This window comes from Wyeomyia smithii, chromosome 2, assembly GCF_029784165.1.
Source record: "Wyeomyia smithii strain HCP4-BCI-WySm-NY-G18 chromosome 2, ASM2978416v1, whole genome shotgun sequence".
NCBI lineage: Eukaryota > Metazoa > Arthropoda > Insecta > Diptera > Culicidae > Wyeomyia > Wyeomyia smithii.
In genome coordinates this window covers 204,143,155-204,160,189 of record NC_073695.1, presented here as the reverse complement: position 1 = coordinate 204,160,189, position 17,035 = coordinate 204,143,155, and the positions used below count along the sequence as shown (strand labels likewise).

The 17,035-nt window shown below is 35.7% G+C and overlaps 1 protein-coding gene across 1 annotated transcript in view; it reads left to right on the top strand.

Moving 5' to 3' along the window:
- LOC129723104 (frizzled-like) overlaps positions 1-15,598 on the top strand; it is a 245,701-nt gene extending 230,103 nt beyond the window's left edge. The window contains exon 5 of the mRNA XM_055677074.1: positions 11,962-15,598. Coding sequence (XP_055533049.1) covers positions 11,962-12,503 — 542 coding nt within the window. The 3' untranslated portion in view covers positions 12,504-15,598. The remainder of the gene's footprint in view (positions 1-11,961) is intronic.
- Positions 15,599-17,035: the final 1,437 nt, after the last annotated feature.

Below are 17,035 nucleotides of genomic sequence, written 5' to 3'. Positions count from 1 at the left end.
TTTCAATGTTTTAGCAGTTTTGGAAAGCGGAAAGATAGAGCTTTCAAAATATATACAGGTATATACTAATTTCACCAGAACATGTTGAGTTATTTGAGTTTAAACCTAATTATCTGCACCTTTTTTTGACGATAACTTCAAATTCCAGGCGTGTTTGGAAAATTTCTAGTATGAGCGAATGTTACAGTAGGCAGTCCCAAAAAAAATCGATGTTGAAAAAGTCAAGGTGCTCAGCCCTAAATTGAAAGATATTGTTATATATAGCATTTTTGTAGAACATTTCGACTTTCTAAAAAATCGTTTTCAGGTTGCCCAAACGGGATTTCTGAAAAAATGACTTTTTCAAGGTACAAAACCACTCTTTTGCACTTTTTACAAATCTGTTCGATTCCTACATTTTTTCATATATTTTTTATTTTTGTGGGGTTGTTTTTGAATATTTTGCATGGGGTAATTTTTAGCATCGCATTCAATCATTTGACTCACTGAGCCCATTGAACATCACAAAAAAGTGAATTTTTCTCATAATTTTTAGATAATACCCTTCAAAACACATATAAAAAAAATTTTTGATCGAGAACTGAAATTTTTACTGCAAAACGGGATTCCAGACAATTTACATGAAAAAAGAGCCTTGATATCTTATCTGGGGGCTGAGATATTGGCGTTTGTACATGTGATGGAAAACTATGCATTTTGTCAAAAATGCCACTAAAGCTCTATATCTCCATTGCACAGTGTTTTATTTTGCCGTTTGTGCGTATAATTTCCTAAATAGTGATTCGGATGATGATTTTAGCCATAAGGTATGTTCGAAGAAGTTTCAGGATATTCAAAAATACATCTTTTATTGTAGGAAGATTGGTGATCAATCCACCAATGAGTGAGATAAAAAATTTACTTTTTAATCACAATAAGATAGATGCAAGGTGTCTCTGACAAAGTTTCAGGTTATTTTAAAACAAGAAATTTTACCGAAGACATCATGTTTCTATCTCTTACATATTACGAGCAACATTAAGTTTTCTATTAGAACGCACTAAAAATAACAATTTTCGTTCTAACTTTTTTCGCAGATTTTTCCGTATTTTTCAACCTTCTACTAAGTTAGGGGCCATCCACATACCACGTGGATAGCTTGGGGGGGGGGTCGTGTAATGTCCACGGTCCTTACAAAAAAAAAAAAGAATTTATATGGGCATTTGTCCACGCGGGGGGTGGGGAATATCGTCAAAAATCTGTCCACGTGGTATGTGGATGGCCCCTTATCAGTCATAAAAAATTTCTTTGTTTTCTGAACATTGTTATTTTTTTATCTCTCAAAATGAATCAGTTATTTCACATTTTTGTTAAAATGCGTAGTTTTCCATCACATATAAAAATGCCAATATCTCAGCCCCCCCGATAAGATATCTAGTATCTTTTTCAATGTAAATTTTCATCGTAAATCCCGTTTGGAAACAAAATTTCAGTTCTTGATCAAAATTTATTTTTTATTTGTGTTTTGAAGGGTTTTATCTAAAAATTATTACAAAAAAACATTTTTCTGTGATGTTCAATGGATTCTGTGAGTAAAAAAACTGAATACAATGCAGAACTGAACCATGCAAAATATTCAAAAACAACCCCACAAAAATAAAAAAATATATGAAAAAATGTAGGAAACGAACAGATTTGAAAAAAATGTAAGAGAGTGGTAATGTAGCTTGAAAAAGTCATTTTTTCATAAATCACGTTTGGGCAACCTGAAAACAATTTATCAGAGGTCGAAATGTTCTACAAAAATGCTATAAATAACATTATCTTTCAATTTAGGGCTGAGCACCTTGACTTTTTCAAAATCGATTTTTTTTTTGGGACACAGTCAGCAAGGCCTACAACCTACACTAGGTTACTTCAGAAGCTCTTGCACTTTCTTTTTATTTGTAGCATAGTCCTAACCATGCCAGAAGATGGATCAGTCCCTTTTAGTCTTTTGTTTCAAAAGTCTTTTGATCTCGGAAATGAAGTGTCATACACAAGTTAGGTGTCCATGGTTAATTTTCGACACAAAACTTCTGCTGCATTGCTGTGAAACATCGCCAAATGCTAGGTTGATTTTTTTAGATTGCTCACAACATTTTCATGTCTGTATTTTGAGTAAATATGCCGTGTATAGCATTTTTCGGTATGTATTCGGTGTATCTTTTTTTCATGTTCACATATGCACAGATAGCGTTTACTATTGATGGCTATCAAACATGTACTAAGTATCGGACATCATCATACTTTAAACTAAAGCTTTCTAAGGTTGGTACTTCCGAAAAAAAAGTAAATGACATTCGGGACTACTGTCGTATATAAAGGAGATTTTACAATTTTCGACTGCATGCTGCCTTGCTGTCAGAGCTCTGAAATCTCACATTCAATACTTGGAATACACCTGAAGTGAAGCTAAGTGTGCATTTACTCTCACCCTTTGCAGTGATACTGAATTGAATCTAGTTACCCTTACCGCATATTGAACGTTTTACTGATTCGGCTGCACAGAGTGGTCCAATAAGGCAAAAAGTGGAACTTAATTCCATAGCGCCTTTCACCCTCATCCTAGCTTAATAAAGTCTTCGGAACAATTGTTTGTATGAATGGCCTGCATAATCGCAAATTGTCAAAAAATATAAAAAATTTACTATACTAAAAATAAAAAAATAAAACAATTTTTTTGTGTTAAGAGATAGAAAAATAGTTTATTCAGCTAAATTATAGAAGCTTGAAAAATATGAAACTTTGTTGAACAAACGAAAATCCTATCTTTTTTCGGTACACAGTTATAAAGTATATTACATGGAACTTATTTAAAAGCTAGTTTTTCGTACATAACTTTTATAAGTTGCATTTTACACGGAAGTGTTGTTCGGTGGAATTGTTAGGGCACACAAAACACACATTTTTGCCAAAGACCATTTATCTCCAGGACTTTTCCTTACAAAGTTATATCATATTTTAGCTTATTTTTTCGATAACTTCAAAAACGTATAGGTTAAAAAAGGGGCAAGTAGAATCATTATGTCAATACTTTTTCTTTAAGATAAGCTGAAGTTCTACAAATCACTTAAAGTTCCATTTGTCCCAATTCACCCATATTATAGTACGGTAAGCATATGTTACAGTAGGTTTTCATATATCGAAAATACTAACTTTTTTGTGTTAAGAGTTAGAGGAATAGTTAATTCGGCAACGTTTTAGAACGTGCAAAAATATGAATCTTTGCTGAACAAACAAAATTCCTATCTTCGTCGGGTACAGAGTTACAGAGTATTTTCGGTAAAAGTTACTTAGAAGTTAATTTTTTGCACTTAAGTTTTGTTAGCTACATTTTACAAGAAAAGTTGTTCTAAAGAAGCTTTTGGGCATACAAAACACACGTTTTTGTTGAAGACCACATATCTCCAGGACTGTTCTTTACAAAGTTATAGCATATGTTAGCTTATTTTTTCGATAACTTCAATAACGCGCTATGGAGTTCCACTTTTCGTCTTATTGGACCACTGTGGACTGGTGTTACATTTTGTCATGCTTTGGCATTCATTCGTTCAAGAAAATATCGAATGATATCAAACTTATACCGCCTATTTAGTTGCGTCAGGCTACAGCAAGCATTGCACAGTGGTCCAGGAATGCAATCTAGCGGAAGAAAATTAATGACTCCCCATCGTGTTGGTTTTTTGAGATAGTGGTTTCGGAAATGTTCATGAGAATTATCAACTTATATTTTTGTATAAAAATATTTGTACTAAACGTGTACTCAACTAGTCCTTTTTTTTTCATTTTCTCAATTTAAAAGGATGGTTTCTTTTACAAAGTTGTTTATTTGAAACTCTTCCAAAGTCACAACTATTCAAGAAGCCATATGTATGAAATATTGATTTTTTTGGACAAAATGGACAAAAAACTAATTTTTTTTTTTTTAAGTGTACTAACGAACTTTATGAGTTTCTAACTATAAATCTTTTAAACTTTGAACTTTGCCAAGAAATAGGATGGCTATGACCTGTAGTTTGTAGTTTAGATCGGGAGTTATTAATTTTGTTCCGCTCGATTGTATTCCTGGACCACTGTGCATAACAGGACCACTGTGCTGTACAGGATGAAGCATGATTCTTTAAATTAGTGTTACTATAGAGCCATTTTACAAGAAACCAATGGCTAGTAGTTATTTCAGCACAAGGAATTGGAAAATGACTATCAATCCAGTGAATTGATAGAATTTTGAACAGAGACTTCAGTCAAGCAAGCGCAAAGCAGTTTATGTTTGAACGAAGGAGAGATTCACATCGCTATCGGCACTTTAAAAAAGTTTTTCGCAGAGCATTCTGTATGAGCGATAGAAAAGAATCAAACAAGTGGAAATATTGTACTTGGAATGCTCTTATTATTCGCCTTTACACAGTTCTGTCACTTTTTCCGAACTCTGCTTGCTATATAGAGAATGTGCGAAAATCAATCTCTCATTCCATTTTGGCGGCTATAGCGTGTAAGTGGAGCTTTGCGATGTGCAGCTCTGGCTGGTCAGACCTCATCGCATCCTGTAGTGGTAACAGAAGATATATCATTTGTTAATGCTTATTATCTTGCTGACACCAATGCCCTGAAATTTCATGCACAGTATTATCGAACTGTAATGATTGACACTACTACGCATTTGCAGCGCATTTCAATCACAGTTTAAATTTGGTAAAAAATATTTCCTAACATGTTCCAAATAATATTTGGGGTTCTGGGTCACCATGTAAATTTATTCTCTTCGGTAGTTGATTATCCTCGGTGAATTATTCACACTGCGCCAGCCATCGTCAGATACGACAGTGTTTATTGTGGTTACTTACAATGTAAGTAGGTTAGTGGAGTAAGTACACCACACTTGGTGGTAGAAAAACGATATTTTGTCATATCTGACGATGGCTGAATAACAGTAGGCCGAAACTTTATGTAAAACAAGCGCAGCATGTGTAATTCACCAAGAAACTTTCTAAAGAGAACAAAATCTTTCACGTATACTCGTATGTAATAGATTTGAAAAAGTCGTATAACTCAACCAACATTCGTACGCAGTTCTATTCGCATTGACAAAATATTACCACGCTCCGTGATATTTGTTAACCTCTCCGCTCATTTTCAATTTTTACCATTCTCTTAGTTTCGTTGCATGGTGTGATGACTTGCTATTCCTTATATAATGGAAATGTACGAAAAATTAATATCTTTTTTGCGTGTTGGCAAGCAGCGGAACCAAGCTGAAGGAGAACTCTCAGCCACGCAACAGTATAACACGTCGTATTATGTTACTTCCTGAAGACAAAATTTTTTTTTTCATATTAATATTAATCATTAGTATATTTTATTAAACATTAATCATATTAATCTCACGTCTGCCATCGTGAGATTGGGCACGAATAGATTTGGAAATGCTGCTTTGAAGTCGAATTAACCGTCTCTCTTATTTACTTTGCTTTACTTTTACTACGACAGACCGATAATCGATCCAAAGCCGAATCCAGAATACGTCGCCTTAACACTCGGTCTTGGACTGCTATCTTCCAATCTCCTCTAACACATATTTTGCAGGCATCATCGTCAACAGCAGCGTTACAAAGCGAGCGAGAAGCAAAACCTTCCTCCTCTTTTCTGCTTGAGAATGAGGCATATGCTACGCTTCTCAAGTCTTTTGCACACACGCTTTCGAGATACTCTTTCTACCCCTGAGTAGCAGCATGCACGCACCGACATGAAAAAACTATTTTTTATTGCTACTCAGCGACAGTAAAAGAGTACGCGAGTTCCTGCAAGCGGGTAGAAGCTTGGAAACTGTGCTCGAAAACGAAAATGCTTTCTTCATCTACTCGGCTTTGCTTCGTGCACCGACAGCCGAACGCAGGGGAAGAATCTGTAAAGTATCGCATACTGGAACTTCGGATTGCTTTGGTAAGTTTTTTATAACAGTCTAACGCAAAACCAGCCGAAGCAAACCGCTACCGTAGTAGTCCGTTACCCTATTTGAAATTTTTTTCGTCCCTTCGCAACTATCGTAATGCATTTTGAAACAATTGTATTCGGCTGGTGGTGCTCGCGAGAAGGGGACTACACGCGAGTAAAAGGCGCGAGTAGAATGCGAGCACGGAAGACAGCGAGAAAAAGGTGAAATAACTTGAATGTAGAATACTCCAGTGTGTAATATTGGCAGCAACGAGAACCTCACTTGAGGTGTTGCATGCTGTTTCTGAGTGAGACTAACAACACTGGTGAACAGCACACATCCAACGAGTGCGGGGCCTACCTCGAAGTTCACGGCCTCTATCGGGATTTCTGCTAAATATGTTCTTCGCTGGTCGTTCTTCCGGCATTCTAGCTACGTGCCCAGGCCAGTGCAACCTGCCGCGTTTTATCCGCTTGGCTATATCTGCCGATTCGTACACCTGGTACACTCCACGGTTCATGCGTCTGCGCCAAATACCATTTTCTAGTTTGCCTCCAAGGATTTAATGCAAAATCCTACGTCAAAAAACACCAAAAGCTCGCCGATCGGCCTCTTTAAACGTCCATGCTTCATGGCCGTAGAGGGCCACAAGCTTGCAAATTGCGGGACCTCAGATGGTTAAGTAATCCGTAGAAGGCCCTGTTTGCAGCTGCTATCCGCCTTTTTATCTCACGGCTAATTCCGTTGTCACATGTCACTAATATACCCAGGAGAATAAATTCGTCGACTACTTCAAAAGTTTCCTCACCAACATCCGTCGGACTACCACGCTCTCTACCAGCCACGTAATTCGTTTTAGCAGAGTTACCCGATCAGAAGAGCATAACTGAAAAATTACAAAATTCTATCAACACGAGATACAAATAACAGATTTAAATACGATTTTGTATTTTCCCATATGCTTTTGATATCAAAATTGAATCTGAATGAGTGATAGAAACAAATCCTGAAGTAAAGTTGTTCTGAGACAAATCTAACATTTTCTTCGTCTCTATCAAATCCTGTTGTTTATATCAATGGTTGTTATTATACTGTTCTATATGCTATCTAATTTTGTTAGAGAGCTGATACGTCAGTAACAAAGTTTGATATGGGTTTGATATCAGTAGAATATTTTTTTGTTATAATTTCTGTTATTTTAACACCTAACGGGATCAAATTTAAAACACAACCTGAAAGGTTTTTCGCATAACAAACTAACAGCTTCTGTTACATTTTTATTTTATCTTTCTGATCGGGTAATGATGAGCCTCGCAGCTTTTCTCTCGGGAGGTCCCAGGTTCATGCCGATTATTCCGATCCGTTATTATGTCTGGATTGTTCGTAGTATTTTATATTCGGTATGCTGTCTAACTAGGGCTGCGATACCTAGTAGCTTGCAAGGCACCGCGTTTCGCGATTCAGCCGCCCGCTCCGAGTCAAACGCTGTTGTACTCCCCCCCCCCCCCCCCCTAACATGGAGATACAGCCACGTACGGTCCCCCTTCCCAGTCAGCATACGACCATAGTTTCCACCGGGGGTTTGGTTACTCGTATCCCGGTCGGCACCTCGTGGAAGTTGGGATAGGAGTTTATAAACAGGGGTGGATGACACGTGCCCCGCCATTTACCAACCATTAACCGTCTATCATTATAATTTAATGTCGTTTAAATATTGAATTATGAGTAATGAATTCTTAGCGAAATCCGCAAATCTGGTTTGAAATCGAATTAAAGTTTCTTTGCCCAGTATCGACTTTTGATTCCAACCAGTTTCAATTTGTTACAATTTGTTACAAAATTATTCACTAACTTTTGAATTTATGTGAATAGCTTTGAAAAAAGCCGAATAATGATTGCAACATTTGTTTTGATTTTTGCATAAATGCATCACCAAACAAACAATTTTTTTTATTTATAATTTTTAAGCTGTTATTAGGTGGATTTCGGTTGAACTTAGGCTTGATAAACTATTTTTCAACCAAATTGTTTGTTGGGTTATGGTCATACCGCATGAGACATTCGGGATCAGAAAATCTGTTAGAACCAAATTATAATATTACCCTGCTTCATGCTGTTTTTTATACCCATCTCGTAAATGATTCCGCTCTTTTTCAAATTACATCATTCTTTTAATTTCGTGATATGACGTTCTGACCTTTTATTTTGTATATAGTGAGAATGCACAAAAAACAAATATCTTATTTCGTATTGGCAACAAGCAGAGGAGGGCCACTATCATACTGCTCTCTGTTGCTTCCGTGATGGCGGCTTGGAGGACAACGGAATTAATTTGGTGAATTCGACTCGAAGTATATGAAATTAGAGAATCCTATATCCGAAATTAAACTATCATTTTGCTAAAACTCGGCTTTAATGAATATAAATCAAACCTACTGTTAACACTGCAAGCACTGCTTAAAATTATCGATTCTGTCTTCGTTAAAAATTCTATTAGATGGAGAATAAATGTCAGTTACCCTAGTTACATATCGTGTGAAGAGGATGTTTACAACATATCGTCAGTTGAATTCAATACTGGCACAACTCAAAATTTTGCAGTTTTGAGTTATTGATGGCAAACGATGCCAAATACTATAAAGTTTCATCTCACATAGACCCGTTTTAAATATCACAATGATTTCAGAAATATAAGTAGATGTGCCTTTATTGCACAAATCTAAAATATCCCTAAAAAATCCCATTACAAATATTAATCAAACATTACAGCAAAACAATGTAAACTTCGAAGATCTCCATTACTGTGCAATAAATTGTAGTAGTAGAGTTAGAGGTAGAGTGTTGAAAATGTTCATTAGATACGTAATGTACAATTTAGAAATCTCTGACAATGATAAAAATTTGGAATCGTTAAGAAGTTACATGACTTTGTATGTTTAGAAAAATGTAAACTGTAAATAAAGCAATTTTTAGTAGCAAAAAAAAACGGAAAAATGAAGTTACAACTCTTATCAACTCTTATCAATCTTATTACATGCACATGATAGACCTGAACAAGTTTAAATAAAATTTTTCACGAAAACGAAAAAAGAAATTCTCGACGCAAATTTTTAAACGCGTTTTTCTCGAAACTATGAATTTTGAGTTGTGCCAGTTTTGAATTCAACTGACGATATTTGTTTTTGCGTTACGTAATTTGTGTACTAATGCGTATTTAGTGTACTGCAGAAAACTGACACAAATGAATAAAATACATGATGGAAAAATTTGGCTTTTGTTATAATATTTTCGACATTTTTAAAACGAATTATAAGTGGGAGATTTTCGTCAATTATTGGTGAATCAAACTTGAGCCTTTGGAACAGAATAATTCCTGGCATCAATAGTTGCACATTTCAATGCTTACTCCGTACATCAATAAACAGTAACATTCTATAACAGTTCTACAGAGTGGAAGTCTGGGTTTCCCGGTGGCTTGACAACAAACGCTCGAATTGGCGTCTGCATCTGTCAACACTGGATCGAGAGGCGCTCAACTAGGAGGATTACATCGATTGTTTTTTAGAGCTGTCGAATGTGACTCGAACAGTCCCTATGGATAATAGATAATCAATAAATTATTCTTAAAACCTTTTGCTGCTGAAAATTTCGGACACTTCACCAAAATTTCATAACTCTAAGTTTCTATACAGAAGCATTGAAGAAAAATATTCTACTTGGTAATGAATATACTTGGTGCAAAATATTTGGTGTTAAATTCAAGGTAGTCTCCTCATTAATGGCTCTAAAAAGTTAATTTTTTGATTTGAATATATCAAGTACTACATTGAAGATGGTAAAGTTGATCTCAAACAGCCATCATGTGGTTCTTTGTACAACTTCACTAGCTCAGATCCTTTTGAGAGGAGCGTCGTTAAACCTAAAGCTCAAAAATCGAGTGCTATAAGAACTATAAAACTGTTTAATAACTAGTGATAAGTGTTTTTTTTTCGGACACAACTTGCAAATAACGTTTGCCTGCTAATCAAATCTTCTGCTTCGGAGCGAACGCTTAGTTGAACCAATATAATGAAAATACCTCTGTGTATTGTGGCCCAAATGGTGGATTTAGTATGGACTTAATTTTATGTGTTACTGTACATTTCATGAAGACTGGCAGGAGGGAAAAAAGGACGTGCTCAACAATGTATAAAACCATAATACGAAATAAAATAGGAAAAATAAAATTATTATTATTATTGGTTTATTAATTCATCTGACTACATTTGTCTACATGAATAAAACTTAAACTATAAACTATTACAAATACACTTGAGCGGCCAAGTTGAATAGTTTCAGAAGGTTTTTAAAAATTTCACAGGATTGACAATAATCGAATAGATGGTACACTACGTTAAATTCTTTACAAATCGCTAAAACAGGTTCATTTTTCCCGAAGTTAGTTCGTCTGAAGTTAAGTCTTAAACAGTAACTAGTTCTTAAAGATACTACCGGCACATTCAGGTTGATTTGCTCCAGAAGGTTGGGAGAGTCAATATTACCAAGGAACAACTTGGCAGCAAACAGTGCTCTAGCTGAATTCCGCCGACACTGCAGAGTTTCCATGTTAAGGAGACGGCATCGATCCTCGTAGGGTGGTAATTTTAAGAATCGTGACTGTATAGCTTCGATTCTAGTGGCCCAACAGTTTATGTAGGGGCTCCAAATGATTGAAGCTGTTTCCAGTACTGAGCGAACAAGGGCGTAGAACAATGATCGCAGGCAGTAGGGGTCACGGAAATTTTTGGCAGCTCTAATAATGTATCCTAAGTTTCTGTTTGCTTTAGCAATAATATTCGAGTAATGATCTCTGAACGAAAGCTGTGAGTCCAATAAAACTCCAAGGTCTCGCACAACACCAACTCTGACGACCGGGCGTCCGTTGATTTCGTAAGCCCACTCAATGGCAGATTTCTTTCTCGTGAAGGATATGACACAGCATTTCTGTACGCTGATGATAAGCTGGTTCCACATGCACCATTTCTCGAACATTTTAATCAGTCGCTGTAGTTCAATGCTAACTTCTACTGATTCGACAATGACGAAGATTTTAAGATCATCAGCATACGCTAGCTTACAGCAAAGAGGTAGGTATAGCAAGACATCGTTGAAGAAAATCGAGTATAAGTACAAAATAAAATAACAAAGCTCTGCGCGTTAGTGCTCTGTTGAAAAACAGTGGAATTTCGATTTTATCACGGTCAAACAACATCCCCCCGTGAATCCAACGAAACTGTGGACTTGGTGAAATGATAAAATTCAGTATTTTTCGTTATATTTCACTGCTATGCAACAAAAAATACTAAACTCCAGGTTTTTCTCGAATTTAAAGTTTTGCTAGATTTACCGGAAAGTGTTTTTTTGACCGTGATAAAATCGAAATTCCACTGTACTGCGAAAAAATTGGAACTGGTGCTAAGAAAAGTATTCTACTTTTATTGGTATGCTTTGTATGCAATTTGCTCTTACGAAAGCATCGAATTTATGAAGGAGTATTGAAGCTGTGGCTACGTTCTGACGTGCTTCGGGAACAATAGTCTCGAATGAACATTTTATACATTCTTCAAACTAAACCTATGTGATCACACTCGAGATTGATTCAGCTCGGTTGCCGAAAATTGATTGGCTAGTTTATTTGGGATACACACAGACAGTTGAGTAACTGTTTTACGAACCCTAATTTATAAGTTCCCTTTTCAAGCAAACTTATTGCCTTTCCTCGATGTGGAGGGACCAAAATGACTAATAGTTGATATTAGTGTTATTCCTGTCTGGGCGGACAAACTTTTTCTCATCAAAGTGCCACTTTTAATCACAACTAACCTAGTTCAGGTCACGAAAAGTTTCTCGCATCATCAACTTTGTTAGCAGCTCTTTCGTTTAATACATGAGATCTTGTGACTGGCAGCCCGTGAGTGATTATTGCAGCTTTTTTCCTAACATTTTCTTTTCGTTCTATCTTTTTGCAGGTGACGTCCTATCCGGAGTGTGCTTTGTGGGTCAGCTGGATACGCACTCACTGGCGGTGTTCCTGCTTATTCCGCTGTGTATTTATTTATCGATCGGCGCTCTGTTTCTGCTAGCCGGGTTCATCTCGCTGTTCCGTATCCGCACGGTCATGAAGCACGACGGAACCCGGACGGACAAACTGGAGCGGCTGATGCTGCGGATCGGATTTTTCAGCGGTCTATTCATTCTGCCTGCGCTCGGCTATTTGGGCTGTCTGTTCTACGAGTACTACAACTTTGACGAGTGGATGGTCCAGTGGAACCGGCAGATGTGCAAGATTTTCTCCATCCCCTGTCCGATCAGCGCCAAACACAGCATACCGGTCGGTCCGGACGAGGAGCGGCCCGTTTTCCACATCTACATGGTGAAGTACGTGTGCTCGATGCTGGTCGGGGTCACGTCGAGCGTTTGGCTGTGGTCCGGTAAAACGGTTATCAGCTGGCGACAGTTTGCCGAACGGTTGCAAGGCAAGGACACGAGGAATCGGGGAGCGTACGTCTAGGGCTAGGTGGCTCCTGGTTGACTCCCTATCGCTTCTCACAGGGCAGCGAAAGAGACACTTAAGCAATTAACCGGATCGACTTGGCGGAGTTCATCGTCGAACCAAACTTTTACAGTTTTGCGGAGCATAATCGAGATGCTAGTTGGGTAAACGTATCTTGTCTGCAGATGGATATTAGTATTTGAAACTTCGAAGAGTTCAACTTTCGAACAACTAAAACGGATTTTTAGTTTACCTTGGTTTTACTCAAGATTGCAATTAATACGCCAATCATGTATGGTTTACAATCTACTATATTTATACCGAGTGATTTATCTACTTATCTACTTTTTACGTTTTTCTACTCAAACCCAATCAGGATAATTAAATGCCACTGAGGGATTTCACGCCAATTCTTCTAACCATTGACAGCACCGTAGCAGAATTCAGTGAAACTTTTCGAGTTTGGTGACATAGGTAATTCAAGCAACTTTTTATGCTCAACATCCAAAAAACACTAAGATTTTCCCCAAAAAATACTGAAGTCTCTTTTAACGCGGTATGTTTTCAATGAATTTCTTTTTACTTGTCAAGTAAATTTCCAAAATCAATTCCTCTAACTTTTTTTATTTTTATTTTTTGATGCGCAGGACAAATTAACTTTGCTCTTTAGATTGTTTCGAAGGTATTTACCAGATATTAGGAACAATTTTTTTGAGTAATGATTTAAATATTCCATGAGCACTTTTTTCGACACTGCGACTTTAAACGTTAGACTGGTTGAAAAATATTATTTGTTAAAATTAAAACACTCACAATTCTTTCATTGTGTATGAAAATAAAAGATATCAATTAATGTTCCTTGATTTTGCTTGCGAGGATTTGAAACGTCTCTTTGTTTTTACATTTTTATGTTATTAAATTGAAGAATTGGCATACCTTACTAGTACATGAATACATTAAAGCAGGCTTTCGAATACACCAACTGTATTATCATTTTCGCCTGATGAAATAATATGCCAGGGCGATCAAGTTAGCTGATGAAAACATCGCAATCGTTGGTTGGGGAAAACTGTTTGGTGCTCAATGTCCTACTGTGCTGTTTCGCAGTATTAATATTAGGTTCGCTATTATATATATGCTCTTTTTGACCGGAGGTAGGAAGAATCGATCATAGTAACATCTGATAACAATTTGTGCCGATCGGCTGGATAGACTCCGCTCACAAGTGTGTAGTGTCATTTTTTGCTCTGCCAGCTATGCAATGTGCATATGATGCAATGTAATCTGGTTTTGTAATTTCGTGTTGACGGCGTTTCTGATACATATTTGTTTAGTTTTGCCAAGCGAACAACAAAGATGGAAATGTTTTTGCTCATCACGCACATTTTGATAACTACATATCAGGGATGTTACGGATGTGATTTTTCAGACATCTGCAGATGCGGATGCGGATGCGGATATGTGATTACGGATGCAGATGTTGATGCGGATGTCAATTTTCATGCGGATATCCGTTACATCCCTACTACATATGTATGTTCGCGTAGATGCGAACAGCCTTTAAAATCTCTTTTAACACCGTCAACGCGAAACGCTATAATATCAATCTTTACTAGTAGCCAAGCTATGCCAGCTACATTATTCAGGCAAAGCAAACGAGATCCTACAACACCCGAGAGCAATTTTATTCTGTAAAGGATTCGTTCGAAATCACAATTCGATTTCAAATTTTTACTCCGTCGAGAACTAAAATAGCTAAAATCTGTGCTCACTCAATCGAAGATGTGTAAGTTATCGTTTTTTCTGTGCACGTTGAATCACAGTGCTCTTTTTTGCATTGCGTTTATAGAAGTGCGTGGTTGAGAAAATGGCTACATTTGATTTTTTTTTTCTTAAGAGCTGTATCAAATCAAGCAAAACTATGAGTTGCATGCATATGCAACACGTGTTTACTGCCTACTGGTATCAAGAGCAATATTTTACATCTACACATTCCAACGAAGAAGAGTATTCAGAAGCCTGCATTAAAGCCGCATGATGGTTTTATGATATTCGAAATAGGGTATTGGGTATCGGCTCTATAATCCTCAGGCTTGTCCAATTCTCGTCCGGGGGGTGAATGAAGTCATAGAAAACTAATCTTTTTAGGGAAGATGCTCTGCATAATGAAGAACCATCATGCAGGAAATTAACGCTCTTCGATATCATTCCCCCCCCCCCCTGACGAGGATAGAGACGATACCCTAATTGAAAGTATAAAAGAAAAAAAATATTACATTCTTTGAAAAAAAAAAAAAAATTAGATATTGAGCCTGTTTAACGTGGAAAAGGCCAGTTCGAAGACACACAAATGACAACAAACCTGTGACGGCAAAAATTTAATTTTAAATCAATATTAAATTCACACCAAAGTTTTTTTTAATAGGGGGGATGTTTTGCGATGAATTAATCATTTACTAATATCTATGGGATATATTACAACAGTTCACATCAATGGACAACGTAATTCTAATTCCCTAACAAAAAAAAAAAAACAAAAAATCATGAAGCATATGACATAAAAATTGACAAAAAACATGATACAAAAAGAAACGACAGAAAAATGATATGAAGATGACGAAAAGATTTACGAAAACAGCCAAGCATCTTGCTACATAGAAATAATAAATGCGGCGAAAAAAACACAAACATGGCATTAAAATGACACAAAAGAGTTTCACAAAAAACACTAAAAGGTTAGGAAGGGGTTACAAAAATAACAGAAATATATAGCAAAACAACACTCCAAAACAACAACAATATACATAAAATTAGCGAAGAAACAAAATCACAAAAAAAGCAATTAAATGAAACTGAAGAGTCAAAAAATAAACTAAAATTATATGGAAACAACAAAGTAAATTATGTAGAAATTTCATAACAATGTCTCAAAAATCAAACTTAAATAACATGAATTGACAGAAATGTTCAGTCAAAACAATCGAGACTAAAATTACACAAAAATAAGAGGGAAATAAGATTAAACACTACTAAAAATACACACACACACACACTCACACACACACACACACTCACACACACACATAACCCAAAAAAGTTTATATCCAATATTTTACCAAAATGACAATAACAAATCCAAAAAAAATTGTACGAAAAGGAAACAACATAAAAACGATCAAAAATTCAAAAATTTCCAAACGTAAATAGCGAAACATGCGAAGGAAAAACTACAACATGACTTAAAAATGGCACGTAAAGGTTGAACAAGTTTGGGAAAATTAAAAAATAACACAAAAACACAAAATAAATTGGTGTCAATCGGTACCAAATGAAACACACGTATACATACGTAATACAAAATTAAAGTAAAAAGCACAAAGGTGCCTAAAGAACACAGAATATTAAATTAAATAATATTAAAAGTTATGCAAATTCGAAAATTTAAAAAAAAATGTAGAAATGACACTAGAATTGCACAGAAATAATATGAATATAACTCGAAAATGTAGACAAAATTAATCAAAAATGTAACAAAGTATCGAAATAATGAAACTGAACAACAAAAAATTGACATGCCTGACGGCAAAAAGAAACATATTGACAACGTATTAACACTAAAATGGCACAATATAATTCAAAAGTTATGTATAAGTGGCACAAAAAACACGTTTATAACAATATTAAACAAAAGTCAGGTAAAACTGAAACAAAATGTTGAAGAAATAACACAAAAATTGTGTAAAAAGAATAAAATCCTATACAAAAATTGCAATAACGGATTGTTTCACATCAATGTTAAATGTATACACAACAAATAATATAAACATGATATTAAAATTTTTCAAAAAGGAATAGCACTAAAGTATTACAAAAATAAAGAAAAAACAACACGTATGACCCCAAAATTGTCATATATTAATGAAGAAAAATTCGGAAAAAAGTAACACAAGCATGCCCTGAAAATGACAACAGAGTTTTACCTAGTTGGCACGAAAAAGTTAAAAAGAACGTTTATGGCTAAAACTCAATCGAAAATGACAGCAAACGAAAACCAACATACACACAAAACACATTTAGTCAATCACACAAAATTTTACTAAGACCGATTTTAACAAACTTAAAATAAGTTATTTGAAAATTAATGCGAAAATGATAAAGAAATGATGCAATACGGAAAAATCTAAAATTTTATAAAAATGACACTAAAAATACAAAAAGCGAAATGACGTAAAAGCTATACAATATTGAATATGGCAAAAATTATATAAAAATGAAAATACTACAAGGTATACAGCCCTAGGGGTTGTATGCAATGGTGACGTAGGACTAAATATATATCGTTAGTTGAATTCAATACTGGCACAACTCAAAATTTTGTAGTTTTGAGTTATTGATGGCAAACGATGCCAAGTACTGTTAAGTTTCATCTCACAAAGACCCGTTTTAAAATTCACAATATTTCTATAAATATTAGTAGATGTGCCTTAATTGCACAAAGCTAAAACTACCCTAAAAAGACGAAAAAATGAGGTTCCAACTCTTATCACTTG